Below are 23,092 nucleotides of genomic sequence, written 5' to 3'. Positions count from 1 at the left end.
CCCTAGAACCATGACTCTCCTATCATAGTATATTAACTTCATAAATGTTTAAAAGTGAATGTAAAAACAAACATAAACAAATGTAAAGTGGATCTTAAACAAATGCAAAATGGATTTAAAAAAAATAATGAAATGACTATATTTCTACATAAACACAAATATTGGGCATACCTTTAAATATGCTTTTAAAGTTCCAAAGCAAATTTGGATCGTAATAACAAATATGATCATAAATAACAACATACCACGTCAAAAATATTAAAATCACATCCTAGAAAAAAATTTGGATTTCAAGTAGAAAGGTAATTAAAGAGGTAAGAACTTACCCTATTGCATCATAATAGTCATCCTCTCTTGAACAAGTACTAATGTTTATAAATTTTTTGCTAGAGCTTGAAGCATTTATAGAAGGAAACTCGTAACGTCTATGAAATGATTTAGCAATTTTTGTCAAAAATTTACATATAGCAAGAATAAGTGTTGCGTTTCAATAGAACTTAAATTCTTTTCACATGTGTCCTTTGGCAAGTGTCCATGACAAGACAAGTATTTTTCATATGAGAACAAAAGAAACAAAGATATAAGTTATCAAGCGTTTTAAGATCATGATTGTCCACATTGGATTTTGTTACATAATTTCTTTGTAAAGATCCTTTTTAGCACTAAGGTATATCTACATAAACACAATAACTATACTTGTGGGTTGAATTTGGTGAGATCCAAGCCAAACAAATATACATCCAGTTAGAAAATGAGGTAGCTAAGGTGCCAAAGAATGCAGTCAACCTGCTACATGGTCAGCACCAACAACGAATGATGTGTGGTGATGCTTTGGCTGCAGCTGCATGTTTAGAGACAAACAATGAAATGCGAGAGGTATTCATTCCTCACCTACAGAATCCTGACATTTCCATCCAGCCCTTTCGACATTGTCCCCATCTTCTTCAGTTTCCTCGCTGTCTTCCTTGTGCATATCTTTACTCGGCCGTTGCTTCTTGACAGCCGGTAAAGTTGTAGGAGTAAAACTGGACACTTTTCTATGTTTCGTGGGAGGCAACTGTGAAGTTGGATTGGGCTTACTTCGTTTTGTAGTCTTACCAAGACCACCTCTTGCAAGATGAGTTTCTCGATCACTGAGTTCGTCCATGGCATGCTCAGCAGCAGGTGCAACTTTGCTATGTTCTTCAGAATTATGGCCAGGATGCTCCCTTTTGAAATGGAGGTTCAGTTTATACTCGTGGATGTAAGCTTTATCGCAAGCTTCATATGGACAGGCAAAAGGTCGCAGCACAGAAGCAGGAGTGGAACCATATCCAGATGCAGTTGCCTTGGAAGTAGCAAGCAGCTTCTCAACAGACCGGGTATGCTTCGGTGTCTCATTCATGTCATACTACAGGGATATGAAAACAAAATGATTAGGCATAAGTTCAAGTCATAAATAAAGAGTTGAAGCATTAACATGTTTTCAAAGCATCACTTATTCAATTCAGATTTAGTTAACTCAGATATTGTTTTAGAAGTATAAATTTTCAAGTGCATATACTACTTGATCAGCCCCATTTTTAGGATCATGGCATCTTTCTCAATTGTTGCAGTTGTGATACTAGTTCTCTATGATTGATTTTTAGGATCTGTTCTAATACATACCATAGTGAAATCAAACTGCTAAATGTTGAAACATAGGACAATTTTGCGAAGAAGTCACACATCTCTATCAAAAGTGATTGCTCCAACAACAATCTGAAGTGGCTACAAAACGAGGGGGAAAAAACAACTTCCAAGTTGTTCATTCTGAACCTTGTCAACATATTTTCAAAGTATACTGTCTGTGATGACTTCATATATCCATCTACTCTATCTCAAGCTACTCTCAATCCCATAATTTACTCCTTTCCCCTAAAATCTTTTATTGCAAAATCATTTGATAGTTTCTCTTAATATTTTCAATGCCTGGCATTCTACAGTTTGCAAATATATCATTTGAAATTTGAATTTGAACATGATTCATCTCTACAATGTTTGCATGTGGTTCATCATCTATCAGATTAACCTTACCAATACCAGGTATATAATTCATCATAGATTTTCTACGTGAGATTTCAAAAGTTACATCAGAATCTGAAATGTACATATCTATTGGATTATAAAGTCTAGGAATCCATGCATATTGAACAACATCAATTGTAGTGAGGTTGAGTGAAAAGTTACATGAGAATCTGAAATTTACATCTCTATTGGGTTATCAACCTGAAGAATCACCCAATATTGAACAACATCCATTGTAGCATGCAAAATCTTTATTTTGCCTTACTCTGATTTTGGTATCAGATTCTCTATTCCTGGCAGTAATTGTTCAATGCCACTTCTTCACATAATTTGAACAACCATAATGAACCCCCATTGATTGATCATTTTACTTGGATTTAGATTTGGTTTGATATCATCCTCATTTTGTTCACCTTCCTCAAATTTGTACTCAAGACAGAAGTCATCCTCAATTCCCTCTTCCATGTCTTCATTGAGACGGAGATCATGAGATCGGACACACTTTAGTTTAGTAGATCTGAAAGAATTAGTTGTAATAGTCATGTTAGCATCCCAACTACCAAGGAAGGATGAGAACAATATCTCGACACCCAAATTTCAACATTGAACATGGTCTCCGCCACTCAACTAAATAGTTTGTTGATAGATTTTAATGATGTAATCTGCAGTAAATGTGCCTTTGACATCTTTAGATTAAACAAGGGATGCATCAAATATATCTAAAAGGCAACATCATGGCCCAAGTTTGATGTAAAACTACGAGCGTTTGCCTATCCAACAACTTTAATTTTCCTTCAGCACTAACTTCACTGTTGTACTATCAAATGCCAATGTAACTTTTACGATCGATAAAATTCAATTTGCACCATCTAAAAACTAAAGTCGCTAATGTTTAATTCGACAATCTTTAGGTTTCCATCACCCACTGTTGAACTCACTCTTGCCTTGGAAAATCCAAGGCTTCGATACCGATTGATCGGGTTGTGATACAACTCAGATGGGAATGACTAGGGTAGCAATACTTTGAATATGAAGAAGAGAAAGACCATGGAAAATGTTAAAACAATAAACCACAAGATAGATTTTTTGTTGTTTATCAATCTTGTCGATGTCCATGAATAGACAAGGAGAATTCTTATTATGCAATCATCCAATATAAATCATATATTTTCACCTCCTAAAATAATAGAATTGACTTGATTCCTTTTATCAAACAAGAAATTTAGGGTAACAAAAAATGTAGTACCATTTTTTGAACATGCAATTTTAGAATCACATGCCATTTTTAAAGTAAATTCACAGCTTCTAGTAGATCCAATTGGGAATGGAAAGCTGAGACGATAGAACACCTTTTAGGGGTTGGCATTGAACATCTATTAGGGCCGACACCAAGTCGACTGAACACCTAATGTGGCACCAAGTCGAATTGGATGAACACCTGATAAGGTCAACATGATACCAAGTCAGGTTGGTTGAACACATGATGGCATCCAGTTCAGTTCAATTGAAAACCTAATAGAATTGTCGTGGCACTAAGCCAGGAGGCTAAACACCTAAAATGGACAACATTAATCAAGTTCCAAACCTTCAAGATTCATCTTACAAACATCTTAGAGAAGCCTCATAAAATATGGCATTAACATACTGGTGAATCATCAAGAATAAAAGGAATATTTAGTTTGCCAAGTCTCACATAAACTAACGATTATACTTGAAGCATCTTGTAAACTTTGAGAATCATAAACAGGCAGACTTCTAGAAGTCCACTTTCTCTACTTTATAAACTAGTAAATAAAAAGTAACAAGGGGTAGGATGGCTAAGAAAGTGAAAATGTGAAGAAAAAAAACCATCGTCAATCATGACAGCTTTGTTGAACAAGCTTAGGCACAAAATAACAAAAATGCAATTAGTCAATGTAATAGAGAAAAAAGATTGTCTAAAGAGTTCAGACTTCTTTATCCAAACATCCAAGGTAATGCTAATTAATATGATATAAAGTTAATTCTTTGCATATTGAGAGAATCAATCAAGAAAGGTTAAGCATAGGAATGAAGGATCAACATCAGATTTGGACTAATTTAGGACTTGCTACCTTATCATTATGTGTCTTCATGTGGGTTCTTAGTTTTCTTTAGTTTATATCACTTTCCACACTCTAGGTAAGGGCAAACATGATAGTTATCTGCTAAATGTGTTTTCATATCGCTCTTAAGTTAAAATCCAATGAGAAAGCCTGCATTCAAATCACTAGAACATGTTAGAACCCGTAAAAATAGTAGAGCACTATAAAGAAAATATACTGAACACAATAGGAGGTTATAACTAAGTTTCAAAGGTCAAACTTCACATAGTCAATCCTACTTACATATGCTAGAGATAGAGGATAGGGCAATTACCTTGCCACAGCCTTCATGAGGGCATATCAAATCCCTTTCTCCAGTATGAATAAGATAATGCCTCTTTAACTTCGAACTGTCTAAAAATTTCTGCAATAGACAGGGTAACCTCAGGAGGAGAGGAACATGAGAAAATACATCTACCATGAATTAGTTATAACACCTGATATATGAATAGCCAACAGATAAGAGGACTACACATGGGCAGATAAGATCAAAGAAACAACACATGAACAGACAAGATCAAGGAAACAACTAATATAACATAACACACAGCAAGATAACTATAATGCTTCTAGGGTATATAGTGGCTTGTATCGCCATGAGTTAGATAAGTACCCAATACAAATAAACATTCGGCAAAAATATTAACTAACTAACTAACTGGTTAATTAATTTGCAGCGCTGAAGCTATGAATGAAAGGGAAAGCAGTTTGTTGGTTTAATCAGTGAAACAAGCACACTATGCATAAATATGCGACATGTAACCAAATTACCACGGCAAAAAGGAACCACGAAGTAAAAAGGATAAGTTTGTGCAATAAATCTAATAGATTTGAGAAAAGGTAATTTTAGTCTTCCACGCCATACACCATGTAGCATAACTTATTTTAAACAAAAATGTCGATAAGAATGAGATAGAACACCTTCCCACGTCCTTCGTATTGGCAAATATGTTGCTTCTCTCCATGGACATGAGCATGCTTTCTTAAAGTGCCTGCATCCATGAAAGTTTTTCCACAGCCTTCATAGCTACACAGGAATAGAACTTCTGTAGCTGGTTCAGGCTTCTGTTCTTCTATTTCTCTGGACTTCTCATTCAATGCTTTCAATATGTCCTCTGATGAGGAATCATCAAGACGGTCAAATTTTAGAGGAATCGGGAAACAAACAATGGGCAATTATAAACTAAAAACAATCGAGAATGAGGACACACCCGTAACCCACTTGAAAAGGTAGCATTTTCCTCCAGTCGCAACCAAATCCTGCGGAACCCTGAGACAAACAATTTCTTCGCATCAGCCAATTCAAAAGGAAAAAAAAATAGCTCCAACACAGAAGCCATATAACATAAGCAAGAAAATTAAGTCTTTGGCGCGGCGGGATCAAACAAAAAAAAAAGCAGGGGTTCCCAAGGAGTTAGAAGGGCGGGGTAAGAGCGCACCATTCCTTGAACCACCGGACAGAGGCCGGGCGGCAACGCCTGTGGTCTAGTCTCCTCCCCGCCGCCGGATGATTTAACGCAAAATCCATCTCTCGCGTTCTACTGTCGTTAGCGAGCGATCAAAAGAAAGTAGGGTTCAGAAAGGAGCGCAGGGAAAGAGGCAGACAGGCGTGCCGGACTGTGCCCCGAGACGGCGGTAAGCTACGAATTTCTCCACCAAAAAAACAAACGAAAAAAAAAACGGGAACAAAGAAAATTTACTATTTATTTAATTAAAAACGGAAATTTTATCTTAAAAAGATCTTAAATAAAAATTTATTTATATCCATTCAATATTAAATAAATAAATTTTAATAACTTATTAAATTAAATAAATAAATTTAAATTTAAATATATTTAATTTATTAATATTTATGAATAAATAAAAAATTTATAAATGATGTTCATCAATAAATTCATTTTAAAATAAAACTTCAATAATTATTTCAATAATTAATTTATTTTTAGGTATTATTCGATCAGATTTTTTTCAGATGTTAAAGCAGTTTTCCTTTAAAAAAAATTCAAAATTATTAAATTTTATATCCTAAATTAATATAGAACTGATATTTATGATTTGTCAAAATAAATTTAAAATGTCTGTATTTTGACTTTGTTCGAATTATTCATAAATAATCATGGAGTCGAATCAGTCGATCGTATGAAGTAACTGGAATAACGTATTCTACTTTTTTTACAAAAGAATTACTATTTAATGGCACCATAATTATTTTGTGATGCATCATAAATAATTATTTAATGGCAAAGTAATTAACGAAAGTTGAGATCTTACACTTAAAGTAACATCTTCAATAACCAAAATCACCATTTGGATAATAATTAATATAATTAATTCAGCAAGCCATATGAAAAGTGATGGTGTGTTTTGTTTAAACGTAGGATAACATATGAAAATTTTATTGAGTTTTTGCGAGTTTTTAGGGATTTAGAAAGGTTGACCTTTAAGTGTCGAAGGGTCAAATAAATTGAGATGAACCTCAACACACCCTTAACTCAAATTTTAGCTAGATTTGAACATTAAGACATTCAATAGTCATATTTCGTATATTTGTCGATACGAGTTGTTTTTGGATTGACAAGTGTTTGGAAAAGAATAACGACTTATTTGGCGGTAGGATTGCTCGTATGAAAATTATTTATAACCTAGCTCATAGCTCATTATTTATTACGAGAAATATAGTGTTATATTATAAATTTTATAAGGCTTGTAAAAATAGTTTAGTAGATTTAAGGAGGCATAGGTAGTCTCTAAATTATATTATAGCAATTTGTTAATGTGTGCTCGCTCTAATTAAATTTTGTTTTATATATTCATCACTTAATTACATTGTTTACCTATGGGTACTTACAATTTAATCATGTATTTAAGTTGATTTTTTATAGGAAATATAAATATTAATTACTAAAATAAATTGATATGTATATGAATAATATCACGAAATTATTTTCTTTCTAATTTATTCTCATAAATCAATTTTCATGATTTATAAGAATAACTTTTCAATATATATTTTTCGGTGATATATACTCAACTCAATCCAAAAATCCCCAACTCAAATTCAATCCGAATTAAAAAAATTTTCTGAGTCGACTCGGATTGAATTGATAGATCAAATTCATTTTTAACACCACCACTAGGTCTAACTTATAATTTTGTGAATTTAAATTTGATTAATAAATAGGTTAAATTATATAAATATTTAATTAATTATTTAGTAATAATTTATAAATATGTAGTAATAATAACAAATACATCATAATATTAATTAAAGAGATTGTAATATCAAACATGAATTTATTTTCTCACAGTCTTCTCTTTTCTTTTCCCTTGACCAATAAGTAAACACAGCACTGCTTAATGGCTATTAATCGGGTAATTATTTAGTGTGCATTGACTAGCTGCCATGACTATTCACCTCTTTTTCTCAAGGCCTAGCTATCATGAATATTCGCCGTCCATTCTATAAAATCCCCCATCATTTCCCCGCTTGGACGGTCACGATCAATTTGCCTAACGATCTCATCTCTTAATGGCCCCATTCTCCAACCCTATTAATCACCCACCCTGTCTGGGCTATTTGGATATCTTCTTCACCGCAATTCCCCTCGTTGCGACGAAGATCGAAGAGGAAGAACGCAGGATCGCGCTAGAAGTCGAAGGCGAATTCCCTTTTTTGGTACGGATTTCGAACCCTAACGCTGATTCCCGATTTCTGGATAGCCTCCAAAGCGGAGGAATGATCGCTGCGCCGCCATTGGAGTGATCGAGGAACCTAATCCGTTGACCATGTCCTCTTCGTCTGCCGCCGTCAATCCTCAGTCAGCCAGCCTCAAGACCTACTTCAAGACCCCGGAGGGAAGATACAAATTGCAGTACGAGAAGACCCACCCGGCCGCCGTTCTGCACTACTCCCATGGCAAGGCCGTCTCCCAGGTGCCTCGGCTTGGTTTCGTCTTATTACTGTTTGGAAGTTTGTGAGAATCATAATTACTGATAGCGCTTTTCCATCTGCAGTTGTCTATCGCTTATCTCAAGGAGAAGCCAGCGAACCAGGCGTCGGCTGCACCGTCGACTCCGAGCGCTAGCGGTGTGAGGTCGGCAGCGGCTAGGCTACTTGGTGCAGGAAATGGAAGCCGGGCGCTCGGCTTTGTCGGTGGTAATGGGGCGAATCGGGTGGTCTCAGGGAGCAGCAAGATTGGAGGGTCTGTTGGGACCTCCGTAGGATCAAGTGGCTCACAGCTGGTGGCTAATTATGATGGAAAGGGCACTTATCTTATCTTCAACATGGCTGACACTCTTTTCATTAGCGATCTCAATTCTCAAGACAAGGTTCTCATCTCGTTTCTTAGATTGCTTTCATTTATTTCACTCAACTTGTAGTGTAATATTTGAGTATTCTACGACTTAACCCGTGTCAGGATCCCATCAAGGCCATAAATTTCAGCAACGCGAATCCAGTTTGCCATGCCTTTGATTCAGAGGTGAAGGATGGGCATGATTTGCTTATTGGTTTGCACTCTGGAGATGGTCAGCTCACTTGTTTCCTGTCCAATTTGAAATTGGGATTTTCTTGTTAAATTGGTGATTATTGATCATCTGCCTACTGTCCATATTCTTGTTGTTCTAGTATATTCAGTGTCATTGAGGCAACAACTACAGGATCCAGGAAGGAAGCTTGTTGCAGCTCATCATTATAACAAAGATGGCGCCAATGGCAATAGGCATGCATTGCTCACTGAACCATGTTTAGAATGCTTATGATTGGCCTTATGGAAACCCTTTGACTATTTACATTGTTGTCATTTTGTATGCTTGGATTTGCATGCCTACTTTTTGGGGGTTGCCATGGTGTTCTATATAGTTCTAATTATCACTTAAACACATGAACTACCTTTATGTACTTACAAAGCTCTCCATGACTTAACATTTTGCAAGATATCTCATCCTTGTCTCTGTGAGAGTGTGAGATGTGACCATACTTTCATTGGACATGTATGGATTTGTCAACACACGTTGGGAAATGACTTGTACCTTGCATTTGAATAGAGTACCTTCCAATAAGAGTACCTTGCATTTGAATAAAAGTGTTGAGCAAACAATGGTCCCAAATGGTCAGACTTGACCAGGTGATTTTGATGTGTTTAGCAAAGGGATTAAGTTAGTTTTGACTTGAGTTTCTGATGTGTACATTAAGTGCTCAGGGACTTGAAATAGTGCACATAAGAGCTTGTGAACTTGGCGCCGTGATGGTCAAATTGATTTGGGTTCGGTGACTTGAAGGTCTAACATGGAGGTCAACTCAAAAGATGAGGGGAAAAGAATGACATGTGGAGCAAGCTCATGGAGCTTTGTGCGTCTAAGAGACTTGAGGCCTGACATGTGGTGTACTTTGAGTGGACTTGGAAGGCAAAGGGATAAGGATGGCATGTGGAGCAAGATTTTGGAGCTTGATGCGTTTGAGGTACTGAAGGCTTGATGTGAGGTGTACTCTAGTGTGACTTAAAGTGAGGTGGAGTCATAGGCGAGGGGAGAAGGATGTCACGTTGAGCAAGTTCACATGGCTTGGTGCATTCAAGGGACCATAGACCTTACACGAGGCATACTTGAGAATGAGCAACATTGATAAGGTTGAAGAGCCAGAGACCTGACACGTGGTATACTTGAGAACAAGCAACATTGATAAGGTTGAAGAGTTGGAGACATGAAAGTTATGAAAGATTTTTGAGTGATGTGTAATCTTGGGGCTTTAGGGTGACATCATCTAGAATGATGTGTTTAGCTAGGTAGAGGTAGATTACCTAACGGTTTGGTGTAAGCTTCTGACCAAGGGGCAATAAGTCTTGGGTTGTAGTCTATGGCTTGGCTCAGTCATGGATCTTTACGTAGGTTTACAAAGAGATAAGTCTAGTGAAGGAGGGATCATTGACAAGATTCAATTAACTGGAATGACTCAATCAATTGACTGAACTTAAGGTTTCGGTGAACAAAAAAGTTCTATTCGAGCAAGAGTCAATAGGAAATTAGCCTAGTTGATTGGAGGAGCAATCAATGGGACACTTTTTTAATTCACACCTATACAATGTTGCTCAAGTGTCACTTGTGCCAGGGCAATTGGTAGACATACAAAATGTGTCCATTGGTCTAATATATATATATATAAGACTTGGAGAGTTTTTTACTGTGCAAGGGTGCTTGAAAATATTATGAGTTGTCTTGTGACCAAGTGCTTAAACTCTTTAAGGGCTTGCAATCCAAGTTGAGGACTTCAATTAACAAGTAATCTGCTCTCCTTAAACCTAGCATTTCATTTCCATTTGAGAGTAAATCATCATTACAATCATTCTAAAGGTTGGAATAGTAAGAAGCATGCTCCATCACCTCTTATGAAGGAGCCTCTTAAAATGGATTTAGGAGAGTGGCTCACTAGACAAATCAATAAGCCATGGAATATGAGCAGAGTCTTTGAGCCATGAAAAATTGTCATGTTATCATTGTATTACTTATTCCTGTTGTTTCCAATATGACTAATACTTGACACGATAGTTAGACTCAGACACGGGTACTCATGTGCAAATAACAATTTATTTGTATTTGTATGAGAAGTTGTGTTTTAGGGTTTCGGTTATTTACCTCCTACTACTCTAGCTGGTTGCATGTTGGTATCACTTGATGCTACAAAAAGGACTTCCAATAAATAAACACCATATAGGAAATTCTGTGATTTGCTAGCCAAATACATGTTTATTTTTTTATTTTGCTTTGTGCATTGCTTTTTGGATATTCTAAAAGTAGTTTGATATATGGTGGCCTGACATTTCTTCTGCAAAAGGTGGATCCGCCACCTTAGCAGCCTCACACGGTCGGCCCCACGACCATCTGTGAGAAGGTAAATCGAGAAAGTGCAGTTGGTTACGACGCAGGAGGGTATTGCCTGGCTTCGTCAGGATTCGAACCCTTGCCCTCTTCTACAAGTCTGCTGCGTCGTAACCAACTCACCTATGCCCCGGGGGCGGTGGCCTGACATTTCAATAACATAACTTGTATGAAAGTTCCATTGATGATTGAGTTATTTTTCATGTTATTTGTAATTTATCTCCATGTTAATTCATTGACAAAAAGGCCTTTTATGTTGGGATATTTTCAGTCAGTGTCTTCTGGAACTAGATGTTGGAGGGGTTCTATTATACTTAGATGGACAGGAAGGATGATTCACCATGATGGTTGCATAACTATTCTTAGTAACCATATTAGTCTTCTTCTCTGTCAAGTAATGATGAAAGGAAAGTTTAACTCAAACTTTTATTTAATAAAACCTGGTTTGATAAGTTAGACTTTAGAATAAGGAAAGTTTTGCAGTCTTCCAGGTTGATTGTGCAAACCAGATTAATACTATATGTACATTTTTAACTTTGACTTTAGTTATGTCATCTGTGTTTGTTTCCAGTTGTTTTTTTAACTCTAAAGATCTGCATACTGATGCTTCTATCCACATTCAATAGACAACAAATTACGTGAGACTCAAATCGATAACAAGATTTTTAAGCAGGTTAATCTTGGGAAGTTGTTTTTTTGAAGAGTTTCTTCTGCAACGATTGACATTTATCTAAAATTGTAAAAGAAAGCATACTATCCACACTCTACCTTATATGCATGTGTGTGCATGTTATATATGCAATATTGAGGTCTTTTGGTTGCTTCTGATTAACAGCCGCACATTATCTATTAATGAGCATCCACTGATTTTGCAGTAGATGCACTTGTATTGCATGGGTCCCAGAAGGCGATGGCACATTTGTTATTGGTTATGCTGATGGAAATGTATATGTATATGAAAAAGTTAGTCTTTCACAAATTCTTTGATAGTACTCTGAATTTTATCAAATTCTTTTTTCCACTTAAGTTCTAGTTGTAGCTGAAATTGGCACTTTTTCTCTTTAGTGCAAAGATGGGACTGTTGATTGTTCTTTTCCTGTCATTAAAGATCAAACTCAATTTATAGTTTCACGTGCACGGTCAAGTAAGGTAATTTTTTTCTACAATTTTTAGATGATGTACTTTCTTTGTATTTCATTTATGTGCATCATGGTTTTGTTTTCAGCATATTTGTTTGCCTACACTTTCTGTATACTGTTGTGATCAAAATCTCATTCAACAGTGCAGCTGTATTACATGCATTATTTAGCACATCTATGTGTTAGGTGTCGAATACTCTCTCTCCATTTATTATACCTTGGTCATTATATGACAAAGCAATGGTTATCTTGTGACTGAGATTCTCTTGATGTCATGTGTTTCACCATAATATCAGTGATTTTATCTTTAGGTTTTCTGCCTTCTTATTACAATTGCATTTTTATTTATTCTATAAGAAAAAACAAATAAGTTGTTGGATATGCAGTGTTCATATTCCATTGAATGGCACTGCATGGATTTCTTTGGAAATTATTTAAGTGTCTACGTGGTTATGAACTTTTCTAAGTGCATGCTTTGTCAAGATCCTTTCTTGGAAACTAAGAGGCTAATTAAGTAGTTTTTCCAGATGTGATTGTAAAAGTTAATATTGCATGGTTCTAAAAAGTATGGATAAGAGCTTCATAAGTTAGAAATTACATGTGACATAGTGTGCATTGTGCAAAATTGAGAATAACCTTAAATGTTGTACTAGATTCTTTTATTAACCCTATTTTTTATTTAAATTGTTAAATTTATATTTACAATTTGTTAATATTTGTGTAACTATTAAATTAGAAATTAATCATAGATCTACTAAATTAATTTATGTAAATTATTAGTTTTTAAAATTTCGCCTACAATTGCAGTTTGCTAATATTTACCTAATTAATAGAATTTAAAATTAACTATCATTCTCTGAAAATTAATTTATATTATCTATTTATTTAATTTATACTTTAGCAATAGTTTTTCATACAAAATGATCTTTTAATTTTTGATAATAGGATGACATAGTTTGATTTGAAGTTTCGTTTATTTTTACAAAACTTTAAAAAATGAACTCTCATTTTTTTTATTGGAATAATTTAGACTGAATTTAAAATGTATACAAAAAATTAATTCATTATGAAATAGAAAATATAATTTTCTATTTATAGATTTAATTTGATTACAATATTCAAAGTTGAATATGAAATTAGTTTATATTTTTGAAATATGGAAACCAATGCATCTATCTTATGCAAGATAGTCATTTTGATATTAAAATTCTTTTGAATTCATCTCAACATGTTTTAAAGTGTTTTGCCAGAATGACAAAGTAATGAATCCATATCATTCCAACCAGAGATCAAAACTTTAATATGGAACAATAAATTTTTAAAAAATAAATTAGAAAATGAGATTCAATTGACACCATTAACGACATCTTACTCTACAATTGTGCACCTAGTATTGGTACGATATAGTAGTGAAATTGTATTGTTTCTACCAAAGGTCAAAACTTCAATATCAAATAATATTTAAACCTTGATCTTATGTAAATGAAAAATGAGATTCAAGTGGGATTATTAATGTAGCTTAGTGCACTCTTATCCCAGGCTAACATCTATGTAGTAAAGTTTGTTGTGGGTTTGTCTTTCCAGCTGTCAACCATAAAACAACTTAGAGCTAAACAGTTATGTGTTTAGAGTAACAATCCATTGTAAGTCAAGATGTTTAGTTGTTTTTGTAAAATGCTTATTTCACGCATCAGACATGTTTATTTGTTAGTTTAAGTTTAGAAAAAATGATTTAAAGTTGATGAACAAATGTTTGTTCTACTTGTCTTTGTTTATTTCTTTTTGTATAATTTCTATAACGTTCCAAATTCTATGTATATTATAAACACTAGATGTCTAGCCTATTATATGAACTAGAAATATTCAATAAATAAAAAGAATAAAATTGATAAGCACTCAATGACAATTATGAACATGTAATTCTTCTCAAGCAATTGAGAGACTATGAAGATTTGATAATCAAAATTGATCTTTGAAGATTTGATGACTAGGATTTACAAAGGTACAATTTGATATGAACTGCAAATAGGTAAAACTGTCTTCCTTCCCTGAAATTTAAAGGTACAGCAAGACATTGAAGCTTATGAAGATGAAGCAGCAAAACAATGTGAAAGTAAAGTTTACAAAGAAAAAAAAGATGAACTAGGGTTCCAATATCTATTCTTGTGACAAGGAATTGGTATCAGAAGGGAGACCCAGCAAAGCTTTTATTAATCCAATAGGAGCGATGTTGGAGAGCAGTTTTGAGTAAATTCTAATTATCTGGAAGATAAAATTAACATTGTGCGATAAATATGTTGGAGACAAAAGTCAAATTAGTGCTCTAACATCTATTCTTAGAAGGGGAAAATATGAGATATCAGGAGAGACAAAGTAAGATAGTAAAATGTGACATTGACTATAAGAGAGCTGTTAGAAAGGAAAGCGCAAACAATAACTAATCTATCTTAAAGGCTTCCACAATACATAATAAGACATTAAAGGTGCAATTTGATGTTGAAATAAAGAACCTAACTGTAAGCCAACTGGAGATGGAGAGGAGGGAGAATGATTTGAGATGCAAATGGTGAAGAATGCATGTTCTAGAACAATTGTTCTTTTAAATGCAACTATCTTTTTCCTTATGGGTGTCCAATCGGTACAACGCAAACCAAGTTGAATGAAGTTAGATCAAATTAATTTTTTTACATATTGATTGTCTAGCAAACAGACCAAACCAAATAATTACGTAAATTGAATTGAAACCAACTGAAATTCTGGTTTTTTGTTTGATTCTAGTTGAACTGAATTTGCATATAAACATTATAATATTTTATTTTTATTATTAAATTATTAAGTAAATTATATCTTATAAAATATAATAGGATTAAATTATCATAGTTTAGATTTTTGATCTAAACTTTATAAACATTGAATTATTTGCAATGAATATGGAAAACAAATGTAAATTTTATTATTTTTAGGCAATCAGTTTTTCAATTTGGTTTAGTTTACAACCACAATTGCATTGAACTATTTTATACATGATCAATTCAGACAGAAACAAACCAACTGAATTCTTCAAAAGATGGAACCCAATCAAATTTTAATTCAATTCGGCTTGTATTTTTGGTTTGAACTAAATAATGAACTGGGGTTCCTTTCCTTCCTTTTTGTATGAGTTTTGCACCTTCTCTTTTTTATCACATGCTGCTACTCTGTTTTACAACTACACCCGAACAAAGTCTTGACTTGGGCCTATATTGGCTTCCACTTAGTCTAGGGCTTAGATTTAGTAGCTTGATTACTCAACTAGTCCAAGTTCCTATGAAGAACAAAGAGGAACTTAGGAGGCTTTGTGGTTTACGAGAGTTGTGTCACAAATATAAGAGCTGTGAAGGGAAGTGGTGTTTATGGTTCAGGTTGTCATGGTCATTAAAGAATATGAGGAGGTGGTGCAATTGATAGAGGTAATATGTGTAAGAAGGACAAAATTTGTGTGTGGATTTGTTTGAGTACCTAGCAACTCTAACACCGTTAACTCTTCTCCTCAAGCTGGAGCATAGACATCATCATATCAAATTTGTATATAAACTACATTAGTTCTCACAAAACAATACAATTAAGATATGACAATGATTAAGACAAAAAAAAAATCACCCATAGGCAATAGTGAATTTTAACTGAGTTTGCAAGCTTCAATTTCTTGACCTCTGATCAGTCAACACAACAACAGAGGGAGTCTGTATAGAGATATTCCAGGAATTACTTAGGAGAAAAAAGCATGCAGACATAATAGACAGGAAGAGGAGGAAATTAAATAGGAAAACCCAAGAAGATCTGGAGGGACAAGGAGAGGAAAAAGATGATGATTTCTGTAGTAGAGGAAGGCTTGCAATTTGAGTATTTGGAGAAGAAGATGATGATTTCCTTGATAGAGGAAGGGATGATTCAAATCTGGGCTATTGAGCTGTTGCACTATGTAGAGTTGGTTTGCTCCTGACTCAAGAGGCAATTTGTGTGTGCTCAACATTGGCCGAGGGGTGACATTAGATGATTGGTTGTTGGTGATGCTCTAGTTGTCTACGAAGGCCATGAGTGCCAGTGCCTTCAGAAGTTGTTACCGATAGTGATAGAGCAATGACAGCAGTCTCAAACAGTAGAAAATCACCTTGGTTGCTCGTGTCAAAAAAGACACAGGTAGTGTACTTGCAGGAGGCAAAACAGTTCATGCACACATGGAGATTTTGAATCATCTTATGTGAGTCAGGACTGGGAATGAGCTGTGAGTCGGTGGGGAGAGAGACCACACACAAGAAAGAGTGTAACAGATGGTTCACAGTGATGGCCGTGGTAAGACCTCCCTGTAGGTGATCACTCTTTTAAATCTAACCCTAATAAGGAGGATCTGTTACCGTGTAAAATTTGAGAAAATTGAATATTATATTCTTTGGAGAGACACATAGCACATGTATATATAAACTCAAGTCGTACTCCTAAACCTAAAATACATGCACACATGGAGATTTTGAATCATCTTATGTGAGTCAGGACTGGGAATGAGCTGTGAGTCGGTGGGGAGAGAGACCACACACAAGAAAGAGTGTAACAGATGGTTCACAGTAGGCGATCACTCTTATTAAATCTAACCCTAATAAGGAGGATCTGTTACTGTGTAAAATTTGAGAAAATTGAATATTATATTCTTTGGAGAGACACATAGCACATGTATATATAAACTCAAGTCGTACTCCTAAACCTAAAATACCAATGTGAACTAAACCCACTACAATAATAGCATAACAACTCTTAACACACTTAACAGAATTGATACTGAGTGCTAGGAGGAGGTCTTGTAATTGTCTATACACTTTTAGGGCCACTGGAAGGCACTATGAACAAAGTTGCTTTGATGGAAGAGGACAAAGCCATACCTCTTGGATGGTCATTGGCTTGCCATCAATGATCAGATAGTTACATTGATGCTATAGGCGAAGGCATTGTTGAAGCCTTCAGGTATCTCAATTAAGGTTGTGGACAAGATCAAGGTTGGTGAGGTGAGGGGTCTCAAAGAGGTTGGTGGATTTGTAGATTGTGAAATCCAACAATGAAAAACACATTGAGTTGTCTCAAAGTGGAAGAAAATGAGGTGACATATGGTGGTAGGAGAGCAAGATGATGAGGTGTAGATTTTGACTTTGTTGGGGATGCTTCAATCTCAATTGGCTTGCAACAGTTGAATCACAAAAAATTTCCTAAGGTGGACACCAGTATTCTCTGAGGAGTTGTCATCCAAGATGTGAATAGGGATGACAACAAGGTGTGGCGAGATAGTGATTTAACTTCACACTCTTTCATCTATTCTCAGGTTGGTTAGGCATATATGGGAGCAAGAGAGAGCACGCCAACATAAAATATGCAAAATATAAAAAATAAATAATTAGAAATATATACTTCTATTAGATTTTATGTGGAGCAAGGCAAATTTGTGCAGCGCAAAATAACATTTCCCCATCCCTGCTCATCTATATAGTGGGGCAGTCAAGGCAACTTCAATTGGACGAGTTGATATGGGTCCCATTGAGGCAAGTTAAATTTCTTTCCTTAGATATGAAGAAAAGAAGGGGTATGGAGGGGAGATTATGTCATCACATAAATTCGCAGTCTCATAAAGGAATTAGGAAAACATACTTCAAAAATAGGAGAAAGTCCATTTCCATACCAAGTTGAGTGAATACATTTGGAGAGAAAAAAAAAATCAAAAGAGGGCTTGTTATTTTCAATATCATCAAATGGGTGCCCCTATTTGATTAGTCAAAGTGGCATTCTATTCAACTTATATGCCCACATATACTTTAATGAAAGTATTCACATTCACTAATTTGAAGCAAAGAGCGATTTGAATTTCTTTGTAACTTCAGACATGCTACAAGAGAATATTCACATTTTAATTAAGCAAGATTATATTTCAATCTACATTTGAAATTCTCAAACTAATAAAATAATATAATTTTAATGAAATTGTTTATTTTTGGTCATTTGAGGCAAAAATTTTCCTAATCCACCTGTGAATAATCATTTGAAAATGAACATTTACATACATTTTTGTTGAAATTGGGACAGTTTTCCTTTAATTGGAAAAAGTGAACAATTCAATGAAACAAATGAAATAGTTCATTTTCAATAAATTTGAATGAGGAGGTGCATAATGGACATAACTATAGGTGATGTGGTGCCCTTACAATGATTTTGAAAATAAGGGTGCTTTTTTATTTTTTCCCCCATTAAGTTTTATGCACCCTTTGCAGGTTATGATACAATAACTAGTGACTAAATAACTAATGTGGGATTAAACCTATTAATTGTAGTCCATGCATTTAACTTTTAACTTTAGCACTGATACCTTATGTTTTTGTATACCCACTTTGTACCTATGTTGGATGCTGATACTTAGACAGATACTTTGGGTTGACATCTGATACCTTTGTTGATGACATGTAAAAGTTTCTAGAAACAATGTTTCTCATGCACTTAAATCTATAGACATACCGAAGTAGTAATGCCTTGCCATACACTCAAATCTATACACGTTGCATACTCATTCATGACTTTGGTAATATGGTCTGATACAGTGCTCAAACTGTAAAGCTTTTTGCAACATGGTTTTCTTTTTACAGTTTGAAGATTTTATTCAGCATGTTTTGATTGGTATTCCTTGATAGCCAAGATTTGCAGATGATGTTTTTGGCAACCATTTGTCCTTTCAAATGCAATGCTAACATCAGTTATTCTTCTTGCAGAGCAATCCTGTTGCTAGATGGCGAATTTGTCAGAGTTCAATTAATAATTTATCTTTTTCATCTGATGGAACATGTTTAGCTACTGTTAGTAGAGATGGTATGCATTTAATTATCCTTTCTAAATTCCTTTAAAGTTATTCTAAATTTCATCTTTAACACTTCCATATTAACCTAAAACATTGTAATTGTGCAGGCTATTTAAGGGTTTTTGATTTTGCAAAAGAGCAACTAAAATTTGGTGGGAAGAGCTATTATGGTGCCTTGTTATGTTGTGCTTGGAGGTATCTATGATGTGTCAATGCAATTGATTAAATATTTTGTCAAAATTTCTCTGCAATCTTTTTAGCCATATTTATAGGGCATATTGTTGGATTTCTACATGCGTAATTGAAAATTTTGATTTCATAAATCATGACAACGGAAGCGTAATAAACAATTTTATCACTAACTACGCAAAAACTCATCCAAGGAATCATACGTATGCAAACATAATCGTAAATAAGATATAAACAACTTCATACCTTTTGAATGACATGGAGCGGAAACGGCTTCAACTAGCAACCTTGAGTAAAGCTGCCTCTACTTGAATCCATGCCAAGATCTCTTCGAGATGACTTCTCTAAGTCACGTGTTGTATCTCCGCTACGATAGTAGTCAAAGGGAGGAGACAAGTGATTCGAGAGAGGACCTACGGTCTAATTCTGTATCCGGCGGCTTGAAGCATCCCGACGATATAAATCAGATTGAACGGAGGGGATCACGCCTCCGTTCGAAGGTCGTATGGTTTGTTGTCAAGAAGGGGCCAGTGAACCAATATGGTGTGAATGTTCCAATGGCAATAATTATCCCGAAACAAAACTAAATCGAAAGGAAGAAGTGATACCTTTCGGTGGAGAAATAATCGTTGCTTGTCCTTGTGTTCCTCGCTTCCACTGCCTGTTTGCAATTTCCTTTGGCTCCGGAATGTATCCTTGGGAGGTATCGATCCTTAGAGGATTAGAAGCCGGTGGTGAGCTTTGGAAGAGGCTCTTTGGTCGGTGGCAACAAGAAGAAGAAGCCTCCTTGTTGGGCGGCGGCAAGAGCAAAAAGAGGGAGGAGTTTTGTTGGATTTAAAACCTAACAATTAGGTTTTTAATCTCTTGTTAATAATTCTTCATAAGAGATATATTTATAGATATTTAACAGAAAAATTTGATTAAAAAATATTAACAGAATCTGTTAAACCAAACTTCTGTCTTTTAGCCTTAAGTTTGATTTACAACCAAACCGGATTAGTTCAAAACCAAACCACATTTAATTAAAATCAAACCAATTTAGTTTATAATTAAACCAAAGAGTGTCCACTTTGTCTTCAAAAGATGTGGCACATTCGTGCTTCCTTTCCGATAAAATATTTTTCATATTTGCTTTTCGTCTAGTCCAACTAAACTCAATCTCTCTCGATCTGAGAATCCAATTCTAAAATTCGTTTTATATCTCTTAGAGAAATTCGTAGTGCGTGTGACCTTATAGGTTCCTGGTTTATATTGGTTGTCCATAATTAACCATTAATTACGGATCGATCATGAGTGACACCTAGTAGTACATTATGACCTCCAATTAATTGAAAAATCACAGTTGATTCCAGAACCACTTCTGAACTTTTTAGCAGCTACGATTGAATGTGACTCTATTCCTTTCACTATCTTGTACCCGCTTAATTCATGACATGGTCTATGCGTCAGTCCCCACTAGGCTGACTACGTCACATCTAGTCCAAGTTATAGTTCCTTATCCTATGGATTTAAGTTACTTAAAATAACTATCCAAGAGGATCATCCTCTTAATGTGTTGTTGCTTTGGCCAAAAACATACGAGTAACAATCCTGACAAATGGTAATAAGCTATGCGTCTCCTAATTAAAGGAGTGATAAATCCTCTACTGGCTACTCAAACACCTTCTGGTACTTCGACTTATACCCAATTATCTCGGGTCCACATCTTGTAGAGATGCTTAAAATGTCAAAGTATAAGTCTTCATGACAAAGATGACTTGAATACCTTAAGTCGGAGGAAACTTGTACTCGAGTTGCAATGAAATCTTCATAGACATTCATAAAATCACATGAAATCTCATGTCAAATCACTTCTAATGAATTAGTTACCCTTAATCAACATCCATATGTTAACTCTCAACATCTTAATATTTACAGCCAGTGAGGATTGAATGATTGACAAACCCTAGGAGTCTAACATATGCTAGTCTCATGGAATTGATGATGTTCAATCTCATTAATTTATCGAATAGGGAATATTTCTATACGTACATAATTGCACATGTAAAGATATACACTAATTGTATCTAATCACAATTTATTTCCTGCTATGCATTATATTGTGAACATCAATAATTGAGTTTAAGATCAAATCAAATACATAGATAATGTATACTCAAATAATGATTTTATTTATCTAATAAATAATACAATATCTAAGACGATTGCCTTATGACACCTCTCAAATATAACACGTGCTATGCAAAATTTCATATGACTTCCTCTCCCATTAAAGCCAGTGATTTTAACAAATGTGTTAATCAAACTACTTATGTAGCTTATATAACATCTAAACCTCTGATCTTCTTCCTGCCTATTTTCTCCATCTGCAGCACTATTTATTTCTTAGTCATTTTGTTTGATGGTCTTGTGCCAACTATCTAGCCTGTCACCTCAGTACGTTGAGCTGTGATTTGTTCTGTCACTCTTTGAGATTGTTTAAGCTTTCTGTAGTGTTCATACTTTATATGTTGCATCTCCCTCATCCTGGAAGTTGTTTCATTATGAAGAAAGTATGAGATTGACTGCTATATACTATTTTAGTTTGGATGGTAAATATATTTTGACTGGTGGAGAAGATGATCTGGTGCAAGTATGGAGTACTGAGGATAGAAAGATAGTAGCCTGGGGTGAGGGCCATAATTCATGGGTAAGTCTGATAAAGTTAGATACCCTATTATTATCTGAATTATAATAGATGATGATTACCAGGTTAGTGGAGTTGCTTTTGATTCGTATTGGTCAGCACAAAATTCAGAAGGAAATGGTGAAAATGTTGTGTATCGTTTTGGCTCCGTTGGTCAGGTAAGTATGGAGTTGGAATAACAACTAAACAAATTAATTCAAAGTTGCAGACTTGTTTTGTGTGCTTGAGCTATTTGGATGTTTGTTTTGGTGGTTTTGGAGGTGTCTTAGGGCTAAAGATCTGTTTTATGTATACAATTTTGCAGGACACCCAACTACTTCTGTGGGACTTGGCCATGGATGAAATTGCCTTGCCACTGCGTGGCCCTCCGGGTGGTTCACCTACCTTTGCCAGCAGAAGTCATTCTGTTCACTGGGATAGTGTTATCCCTGCAGGCTCACTCCAACCTGCTCCAAGCATGCAAGACGTGCCTAAAATTTCACCTCTAGTTGCCCACAGGGTGCATGTTGATCCCCTTTCTGGTGTGATATTCACTAATGAATCTATCGTAACAATTTCGAGGGAGGCACATATCAAGATTTGGATGAGACCTGATCATAGTGACAACAGCCAATCAAACTCTCCTGATACAGTTGTTCCCATTGCTATCCTGAAGGATAGACCTATTGCATCTTCCATTAAGACCAGCGGTTCCAGTTATAAGCAACAAACTTCCGTCATTTTCTCATGATGGTCTTGCCCTGCTTCGAATGGTCGATCGGTGTTCCCTGCGATTACGAAGTTAATTTTGCCAGTGGTTCTTCAAGGTCGTGCAATTTACATCTGATGCCTCAATGGCATCATTTGAAGATTTGAGGTGCCGATCAAGTGGTGTTGCTTCTTTATCGTGTAAGTTTTATTGTCAGCACAAAATGCTGCCATTTGTGTGGCAGCTGAAGCCAACAACGGAATATATGCTTCTGTAGATATATACTCCCAACTCAAGGCCTTAAACAGCCTGACATAATCCCTTGGTGTACCTTTTAACATTGGCCGAACATTTAACTGTTTTCTGGGAACCTTATTCTATTTGGGACAGTAAAAAATATCGACAAAGTAAGTTTTCCACAATTCGTTTTGTCGATGTGGTAAATACTTAGTTTGGAGTTAATGTATCGCATACATTTTAGCT

The 23,092-nt window shown here is 35.2% G+C and overlaps 2 protein-coding genes across 2 annotated transcripts; one reads left to right on the top strand and one right to left on the bottom strand.

The window, feature by feature from the left end:
* Nucleotides 1–640: 640 nt before the first annotated feature.
* Nucleotides 641–5,734, bottom strand: LOC141829705 (zinc finger transcription factor YY1-like). The gene is made up of 5 exons (XM_074717230.1): nt 5,609–5,734; nt 5,381–5,439; nt 5,091–5,284; nt 4,444–4,533; nt 641–1,390 (listed from the first exon to the last, which is right to left on the bottom strand). The coding sequence occupies exons 1-5, from the start codon at nt 5,695–5,697 to the stop codon at nt 881–883; spliced, it is 942 nt and encodes a 313-aa protein (XP_074573331.1). The 5' UTR covers nt 5,698–5,734; the 3' UTR covers nt 641–880.
* A 2,020-nt stretch (nt 5,735–7,754) lies between these two features.
* On the top strand, nt 7,755–22,979 carry LOC141829308 (putative catabolite repression protein creC). The gene is made up of 11 exons (XM_074716752.1): nt 7,755–8,102; nt 8,184–8,498; nt 8,588–8,696; nt 8,797–8,890; nt 11,918–12,005; nt 12,108–12,191; nt 18,961–19,057; nt 19,154–19,241; nt 21,819–21,924; nt 21,987–22,079; nt 22,226–22,979. Exons 1-11 carry the CDS (start codon nt 7,956–7,958, stop codon nt 22,649–22,651), a joined length of 1,647 nt encoding a protein of 548 aa, XP_074572853.1. The 5' UTR covers nt 7,755–7,955; the 3' UTR covers nt 22,652–22,979.
* The last annotated feature ends 113 nt before the right edge of the window (nt 22,980–23,092 follow it).

The sequence above is a fragment of the Curcuma longa genome, chromosome 5 (genome assembly GCF_044706935.1).
Source record: "Curcuma longa cultivar G26 ecotype Majalengka, Jawa Barat chromosome 5, ITB_CL_G26_1.1, whole genome shotgun sequence".
Classification (NCBI taxonomy): domain Eukaryota; kingdom Viridiplantae; phylum Streptophyta; class Magnoliopsida; order Zingiberales; family Zingiberaceae; genus Curcuma; species Curcuma longa.
This window is presented reverse-complemented; position numbering and strand designations above follow the sequence as displayed.